The following is a 9,324-nucleotide window of genomic DNA, read 5'->3' as shown; positions in this document are numbered from 1 at the left end:
GATACAGTATATTTTTTGCATACGGCACAATGCGTTTTATAGGTTGTACGCGCAGCCACATAACATAATAGCACTTTTATTGTTCCTAATACATACCAGCTCCTCCAGTCCACAGGTCTGGCATCAAACACCTGTTTATTTGGCCTCAGTCGGAGAGCAGCCGCCTCTGTGCTCCCAGACCTCGTGGCTCCAGGCGCGCAGTAAAACCCCGCTCCGTGATTGGCCCACAGCCTCGCGTCTATGCAAATGATGCGCGCCCCCAAGCCCCGCCCATGCACCTGATAGACACTATTTACAGCTTTAACACATAAGCCGCTGCACTGTTTTCTACAGAGAGACGCAGAGATGACACCGCACTGGACTTAAGCGCAGTTTTGAACGACAATCACACACGACGAATTTATTTTTAAAACGTAATTTTGTTGTTGTTGTTGTTGGAAAAAGTTCCAAAAAAGTTTCCAAGATGCCTCGATCATTTTTGGTGAAGAAGCACACGAATTCAATCAAAAAGCCAAATTATAGCGAGCTGGAAAGTCCGACAGGTAAGTTTGGAGAAGTTTGATTCACTTTTAACAAACTTTTTTCACGCACACTAAAAAAAACCGTTCATTTCTTGCTTCCACAGTCTTCATCACGCCGCACTTCTACAAGGGCCTCCCACTGCCTGTCATCCCACAGTCGGATATCCTGAGCCCAGCCACGTACAGCCCGATCACCGTATGGACTACCAGCAGCCTCCCGCTCTCCCCGTTACCCAGCGACCTCTCCCCCATCCCCGGCTACCCGTCCTCGCTCTCGGACACCTCCTCCTCCAAGGACCACAGCGGGTCCGAGAGCCCGCGGAGCGACGAGGACGAGCTGGGCAGCGGCAAACTGACCGGGGAGGCGGAGAAATTCCAGTGCGGCTTGTGCAGCAAGTCGTACTCCACGTACTCGGGACTCCTCAAGCACAAGCAACTGCACTGCGACGCCCAGTCGAGGAAATCCTTCAGCTGCAAATACTGCGAGAAGGAGTACGTCAGCCTGGGAGCGCTCAAAATGCACATAAGGACTCACACGTTGCCCTGCGTCTGCAAGATCTGCGGCAAGGCGTTCTCAAGGCCGTGGCTACTGCAGGGACACATCAGGACGCACACAGGTGAGTGAGTGGGACAAAGACGGGACAGACGTCATTACAGGGCAGGGTGTTTTTATTTTGTACATATAGAACGTTCTAAATCGTGTCCAAGGATGGCATTTTTCAGACTACAGCCAATATTGTCAATGGAAAAGTAGAAAATTAGGAATGAACTTGGCCTAAATCATAAATGAAACCTGTGCAATGAGTTTATTCACACTTGTATTTGCTTGGTTAAGATTTGAGCCCGGTTTAGTTCTAATGTAGACCTAATTTGGTTCTGTTTTACGTCTGTGCTTGGTTTTGTCGACGTTTCTTTCAGGGTTTGGTTCCAGTTTAGTCTGAATTTTAATGTGGTGTTTGTGCAAGTGGGAACACACCCTAAACAAGGACTAGATCAGGACCAAACCAATTACAAACCAGGACTAAAATCGAATTAAATCAATTTAGGACAAAAAGAAAACATAAAAACTGCCTTTCTGGGCTTACACTCCAGCCTGTCATTTAGGCCTGACTCCGTTGTAACATTTGTGATGTCAATGCTATTCTAAAACGACACTTCCTCTTAATTCCGCGGTTCAAATTGAGCAATTGTTTCAAACCGTTGACATCTTTGAACAAAATTTGACATCAGCACAAACCCCATTCCCGCAGCAGTTGTCATGTCATTCATATGCGGCCTTCTGACACGTATCTCACTCACTTTTTCCTTCTCTCTTTCTTTTTTTTTCTTCTTCTTTTGACAGGAGAAAAGCCATTCTCGTGCCCGCACTGCAACCGGGCGTTTGCTGACAGATCCAACCTCAGGGCCCACCTTCAAACCCACTCAGATGTGAAAAAATACCAGTGCAAGAACTGTTCCAAAACCTTCTCTCGGATGTCTCTCCTGCACAAGCATGAGGAATCTGGATGTTGTGCCGCACACTGAACTGCAAAGTGGAGCCATCTTCACAGAGACAAAAAAAAACTTCTTACAGTTGCTTTCTTCTGGCTCGGTCGGGTTTACGTGACGTTACGACATTCTCCAGAGCGCGATGTTTGAAACTGAGTTGGAGGTGCAGGGCGGAAATATCTGCTAGAATTTGCCTTTTTGTTCTCAGATTGCAGAGTTTGACCTGGTTTGTGGTTAATATCTCTGTGATTACTGGGCCTTACTCGACACATGAACTAGTCTTTTGTCCAAATAGCTTCAAAAAAGTGGTGATATCAATTCACTTTTGTCAATTGAACGAATAATAAAGTTTGTATGCCCAGCTTAGGACGGACAATACTGAAAAAAATGAATATCTCGATACATTTTTGGAGTATCCTGATATTCAAATGATGTTTCTATCCAACAGAAACATGCCTTTAATGTAATATTGAGGTTTAATCATCAGACAAATGAGAAATATCTGTGAAATGAATCACAAAATTGCAGAAATACAATTTTTTTACCCTAATTTGAAAGTTTACAATATCATTTTTCGATATACTCAATATTCAAACTTTGCAAACCTTTCAAACAACATTCACAATATTATTATCTACATTTTGACATATCGCTCACCAACGTTTAGGGATTTTCAGTTCGCATAATCCTTTTAAAACCACTCACTGAGCTACATTAGCCGCTGTCCTCCTTCTGAAATCACAACATCCAAATCTAGAACGTCGTGAACGCAACGTATCCATTTGTTTTATAATCACTCGGAAAACTGTCAGGGAAATAATAATACCAAAGACAAGCCATTTTCAAAGCTGTTGTTAAAGGCGCTGAACCTGATTCTGACTGTTTTAAAATCGAAACTAGTGGAAAGAAACATCGGGTCCAGCCCCTTTAATGGAGCTTCTTTTCTCCCGTCACACCTGCCTGTGCTCGCTCATGCACTTTTGGTCACATGTCTGCCAAACGCTGCACTCACATCACGTCTTCATACGGTGCCTTTCTGTCAGTGGCTGTCATGGCGACTTCCACTTTTTCTTGGCTCGCCTTGCGAAAGACAATTTTTTTTATTTTTTATAAATAGATCAAGCCATTGTAACTTAGGGAACAAGTGCAAGCCTTAAACACACGTCCTATGGTGGTATTATTATGAAAACTTTTGCACATTGATTTATATTAGAGCAAAACTCTCAAATGCCTCGGCTCACTTGGCCATGTAATGTATTTTCCAACATCTTTCCTATTTTTGTATCTTGAATGTACGCGTGACTGAGAAGATTGTATATCTGCAGTGGCAAGCTGTGATGCTGAATGATATTTTCATATTTTCTCATGACACTTTGATGAATAAAGTTTCATGGAGTTTTTGTACAAGATCTTGAAGTGGCTGTTTGTCTGTAGGGCTCGGTTTAACAATGTGCTTTGGAACTTTTGAGAGTGGAGAGGGGTATATGAGGTGATGGTGGATTGATGAGAATAGGAGAAAGGCTTCTTTCTCCGTTCGACTGCCTGTGCGCGCTAAATTGAATGAAAGTGCACTTTTTGAAGCATGGTTCTATACAAAGTAGTCTATATAGATTGTGTGCAGAATCCAAGCATCGCTAGTCATGATAAAAGCAGAAAACAAGCACAAGTTGTGTTAAAAAAAGACAACTAACATTTTTTTGTACATACTTTGCACTATGAATCAAAGAGTTATTAGAGTTTATATATGAACACAATATCTGGTGGGCAGCTAACTTAAAATAGTAGAAATCTATACTGAAATGGCTAAAATCATTTATAACGATGCTGTTCAGTTTTCCAGAGCATTAACAATTCAAAACAAGTCGATTTTGATTGGGGAAAGGTCTTCAAACGGCACCTATAGCAGGAGAAAGTCATGAATGTTTAGAGATGTCAGGATATTGGATTTATGTCGAATTGATTATTGAGGAGAAACATCACAAAATAGCACAAAATCCTTCACTTTTTTCATTCTAACACTTTACAGCACAAATCGTATGTGACCAGCTTTGTAAAATCAAACGTTCTGAATGCAAAAGTCGAATTATTGGGATATTTATGATTAGGGATGTCGAGATTATTAGGTTAATCGGTAATCAGGATTATTCAGGTCACAATATAATCGTAAGAACCCAAAAAATGATAATCGCGACAATTTTAGAAGCAAAATTAAGTATTTTTGGTTCAATATATAGTCCAGAAAATAGACCTCAATTTAAACAACTTTTAATTCAAATGTATTTTGTCTTTCAGAGAGTTACATTTTGTAAAGTTGTTCAAAAACTTGGGGAATAGTAACATTTTAGACCACAGGAATGAAAATGAAAGACTTAGTAAGAAAAAAATAATCATCAAATTGTGATATTTTTTCTCACGATAATCACAACACTAACATTTTACACCGTGACATCCCTATTGATGATAAACCTCCACTATTCATTTAAATGTACTCTTTTGGAGCACAAATTTAATTGAAATGACTTAATTTGGCTTCTAAAATAGACACAATTCTTCGTTTTTAGCTCTCACGATAACATTGTAGCCTGAATAAAGAATAAGCGTGACATCCATGACCATATGCATTCAAACTCAGCTGTGGAAACAATCTACACGGCGCTATCCAAAAGTAAAAGTTGCACGTACCACAATAAGCCCTAAATCTGAACAACTACTTTCTCTTAATTAACATTGAGCGCGCAGGCAAATCATCTAACTGTGCTGCGTTTGATTCATTTTGTGATTCCGTAATTAGATGAGCGTCATGAAATGTTGTGTTTGCCAATAAGCTTGTGGGTAGACAGGTTCTGAAGGTGTAATAGAGGTAGTTAAGAAAAACGGCACCCAGAGGACACATAAAACTTAAATACCTTTGGACAAATGAACTCATAACTTTAAGAAGGAATTTTGTTACATGTTATAAATCTGTTTTCCCAACCTCATTTAAAACGGGGCCAGGCTTGTCATCCCTGCCCACCGCGAGCATCTTTTACACTTCCCATGGACCAACGTCACATTTGTTTAGCATCAGCAGCTTTTGTCAACCACCCACGGAAACAACCCGCTTGTCTCCACGGAGATAGACGCGTTAAAAGCCACGCTGCGGGCATTCCGGATCGAAAGTTAACGCCGCTCCATAGAAAAGTAGCGGACCCTCCACCGAGAAAGTCATGCGCTACACCAATAAAGTGAGCTAATCTTCTCATATTGTACGTGGAAGTAAAACAAGCTTGAACCTGTTCCCTTGTGAACCTGTCCGGACATCAAACAGTCTTGAAATATAACACATGCCGGTTATATTGATCTGCACTCACTTGCTACACCCTTTGAGGAGAAAAATGTCGAGGTAAGCTGCGGCTTATATGCAAAACAAAGTACAAGTCAACCCGAAAACCTTTAGTGTTAAGGTCACTCTTGGTGGGGGAGAAAAATAAAAGCGTTGTGAGAGTTGTAGAGTAGATTTGCTGAAAGGTGTCACAGATTTCTGATCAACGAGAATATCCTGAGATGTTCTGGTTCGCTGGTAAATGCTCAAATCTTGGTGAAAAATGCATTAAAATGTCAGCAATTTGTATGTTATTTGAGAAGAAAAAACCAAAGTGTCATGTCAACGCAGTCTACCACGAGGTTTACAGTTTGAATACCTCTCTTCCCAGTCTGTGTGGATATTTATATGACTTTGTGTGTGTTTACTGCTGGTTTTATTAAGGTTCCGTAGCCACAAAATGGTTGCCAAACTTGCCATGTGCTTGTCAGGCTGCCCAAAGGCGGTTGTGGCTACAAAGAGTGTGGGGAGAAAAGGAATAATGCAGCTATAAGTGAGGCAACTACAAAATTCAACCGTTTAGAGTTGCAATACACTTTTTTGGTTAAAAATTATGCCACGGCACACAACGTTGCCAAATCAGACCTTTTAATTTAAAAATAAGGCAAATAATGTCCGTGCCATTTTTCTTTTTCACTCAGAGATGATCAATAATTCAATTAATTCTTGCGTTAACTCAAATTGGCCCACCCGGCTGCACCCCGAGGCACACCACTGTTCACACAAGGGTACATATCGATCTAAAGGTCAAATTAAAAAGTGCACTGTGTAACTTTTCTGGAGGAAACCTGCATGTTTATTGCTCCCACCGGAATGTTTCACAGTATGGCATTAAACTGCTCTTACATTTATTCAATTAGTGTTGTTGCTGAAATACCTTGAAAACTTGTAGTCTTCCTGTGAGCTGACCTGTAACTTGGCCCGGCTGCGTCACCGTTTTTTTTCTACATGGAGATAGATTAGTTAATGCCGTACTGTGGAACATTCCAGGCAAAGCAATAGCATCTCCATGGAGACAAGCAGGTGACCGAACCCTCCACCAGCAAAGTTACATATATACAGTGGTAAAGTAAGTAAAAGTACAGTTACAGTACATGACTAATGATGTTCTCTATTACAAGTAGAAGTGCTGATTCAAAAATTGTACTTAAGTAAAAGTAAAATGTATGTGAGAAAAAAAAATACTATTGTTGCTACTTTTTATATGGTTTGAGTATCATTTTAGATCACTTTTCTATACAAAATGTAATTAAATAAACAGTTTGAAATGGAATTAAGCAGTTTGAAACCACAGTCTGCATATTCTTTGAGCGCTGGCCAATCAGAGCAGGCGATGCTGCGTTTTCTCTGTATGTTTGTGGGTTTAGAAAAGAGCAGAGACACGTCACTCACACATGCCTGCCATGTGACCGCAGCATCATGAGTTCAGTTACGCTCCGACAATTTGCTGCAATGTCCTTCTCCAGTCTCATCCCCATTTCTCACTTCACTGTCATGTCCAGTGAAACAAAACGGGCCAAAAAATGTCTGAAATCAAACTCAATTACACAAACAAGTACACATTTTAGTAAATATCTACTCAAAAAAATCTACTCAACACCCACTTCATGTATAAAACACCTTCAATGTTAGCTCCACGTTTAAACATCCTTTAGTGCAATGTTTGTTATGTGTCTTTGTCTTGAACAAATTTGATCTGTTCCATGACGTGTCACAATTTTGCTAAGCGTTGCCCTCGGTCACTGCCTGTCCGCTGTGCTGTCCTCCAGACTCCTCACCAAAAGCTGCTATACCATTTTACCATTTGCCTTTGCTTTGACGACTCTCCGTTCAGTTCTGGGCCTCTTGCCACGCGGGATTAAGCGCACTTCCTTAGGCTACGTTTTGTTGTCTTTTTCCATATGCCATCAAAGTGAAACAAAAGCCAATAGATCATGAAAAAAGAACAACGCCTCAAGGGATACAGTGCAGACAGAACTGTCTTTGTATCTATAACTGCAGCGTGCGCCCCGGTTGCCTCGCTGCACAAAGGTGGTTGACCCCAGTGATGCATAGTGACCATCAGACATGAGTTTTTGCTCAGTTTCTTTTCTTTTTTTTGAGCCCGTAGGTGGATTCCTTGGTGAGTCATGTGTGAGTTATTCCAGGTGTGCGGCAGATCTGAGGACAGGGCAGGTGGCTGCGGGGCGGGTGGGCGCTGGGGCGGGCGCTAAGGCGGGCTCCACGACCTCCCTCAAAAAGCACCTGTAACCGACCAGAAGCAGACGCACCATTACAGACGGAGAAGAGAAGAGACAGGCTCACAGCACAGGCCCCGCTACTAAGAGAGTGAGGGGAGGGAAAGAGGGGGAGAGAGAGAGAGAAGGAGAGAGAGGGGGAGGGAAAGAGAGAGGGGGGGAGAGAGAGAGGGAGAAAGAGGGGGGAGAGAGAGGGGGAGGGGAGGGAAAGAGAGAGAGGGGAGGGGGAGAGAAGGAGAGAGAGACAGAGAGCAGGGGGAGAGAGAGGGGGGGAAGAGAGGGAGAGAGAGGGGGAAAGTGAGGGAGAGAGGAACAGAGAGAGAGGGGGAGAGTGAGAGAGGGAGAGAGAGAGGGGGAGAGAGAGATTGAGGGAGGTGGAGAGAGAGGGGAAGAGAGAGCGAGAGAGAGATAAGGAGAGGCGCAGAGAGAGAGAGGGGGAGGGAGAGAGAGAAAAAGAGAGCAAAAGAGAGGGAGAGAGAGAGGTATGGAGAGCAAGAAAGAAAAATAGAGAGGGAAAGGGAGAGAGTGAGAGCAAGAGAAAAAAAGAGTGAAAGAGAAAGTGAGAGCCAGAGAGGGTGAGAGAAAGAAAGAAAGAAAGAAAGGGAGATAGAGGGAGGGAGGGCAGATAGGAGTGAGAGATAGAGAGAGAGAGCGAGAGACACACATTCACCATAGTAACAGAAATGGTTTTAAAATCACTTTATGTTGAGTTTGAAAGTAGTTTTCTTGTTACATTTGTATGTTTCGTTGTACCGTGTTCAAAGTATAATTAGAACATGTATTTACACACACAAAATACTGTTGTCATTTTTGCTTGTATAAATGTATAAATACTTTGAGCAGACTTGCATCTCCACAAAGTTGACTCTTGGCCTGGAGGAGGCTTCTCTTGCTTGTTTCCATGGAAATGTTGCTCCTTTAGCTATAATACTCACAGTATGACACAATAAGTATCTATCCTCACAGCGTGGAGAATGTTCTGAACCCACAGACCAAAGCCGTGTTAACTGTCTATTTCCATGGAATTACGGGTCGTTTTTACACAATATCGGCTTTTTTTCTTCCAAAACTGTAACACTCACACTTTTACCACTGCATTTCCATCATAAAAAGTGACAAATCTTTTCATCCATTCCTTTTTTCTTCTCTTCTTTCACCATCTGTTTAGAATGACAGATTGAAGTACATCGTTCGTTAACACCTCAGAGTTTGAATTGAGATATGAGGTATGTTAATCTTTCTTGACCTCTCGTTCCTTCGCCTTATTTCACTTTAATCACCTCGAAATGAAGTTAACATTTTCTGAAGCACTGAATAACATTTGCAAGGCTATAACTTTTTCTTTATCTATTCCATTTTGTCCACCAGCCTTATGAAATAAAAACATAAAACATAAAAATAAAGCTGTGTTTCCAAACAAATCATTCATTCTGCCTTTTTTATGGATTCTGCCTGGACATTTTTGCTTTTTTTAAGTCCCTAAACGTCATTTTTAGTGAATTTGCCTCCAGCATTTAAAAAAGAATAGTCAAAACTCAACAAATACTCATTTTAGTTTGGAAAGTGGACAAAACACATGCAATTCTTAACTTTTGTGACCGATATAATGCTGAAAACAAGTATCCCTCCGCTAAACCTACCGCACATTTGAACTTTACGCATGGGCCCACTGTTTGATTTAGACCTAATTTAAAATAAACAAACTTAATTAATAACT

The 9,324-nt window shown here is 41.5% G+C and overlaps 1 protein-coding gene across 1 annotated transcript; it reads left to right on the top strand.

The window, feature by feature from the left end:
- Positions 1-338: 338 nt before the first annotated feature.
- On the top strand, positions 339-3,418 carry snai2 (snail family zinc finger 2). Its single transcript, XM_072441648.1, has 3 exons — positions 339-542; positions 626-1,138; positions 1,864-3,418. Exons 1-3 carry the CDS (start codon positions 464-466, stop codon positions 2,043-2,045), a joined length of 774 nt encoding a protein of 257 aa, XP_072297749.1. The 5' UTR covers positions 339-463; the 3' UTR covers positions 2,046-3,418.
- Positions 3,419-9,324: the final 5,906 nt, after the last annotated feature.

This window comes from Eucyclogobius newberryi, unplaced genomic scaffold (assembly GCF_026437365.1).
Source record: "Eucyclogobius newberryi isolate DKJ021-1_F unplaced genomic scaffold, fEucNew1.0.hap1 SCAF_12, whole genome shotgun sequence".
NCBI lineage: Eukaryota > Metazoa > Chordata > Actinopteri > Gobiiformes > Gobiidae > Eucyclogobius > Eucyclogobius newberryi.
Note: the sequence above shows the minus strand (reverse complement) of the source record. Positions and strands in the feature narration are given on the sequence as shown.

Bases quoted from the DNA above. Each gene is read 5' to 3' on its own strand.
- snai2 (XM_072441648.1), top strand. From the start codon at position 464: ATGCCTCGATCATTTTTGGTGAAGAAGCACACGAATTCAATCAAAAAG. The intron at 543-625 runs GTAAGTTTGGAG...TTGCTTCCACAG, and splicing joins CGAGCTGGAAAGTCCGACAG to TCTTCATCACGCCGCACTTC. The intron at 1,139-1,863 runs GTGAGTGAGTGG...TTCTTTTGACAG, and splicing joins ACACATCAGGACGCACACAG to GAGAAAAGCCATTCTCGTGC.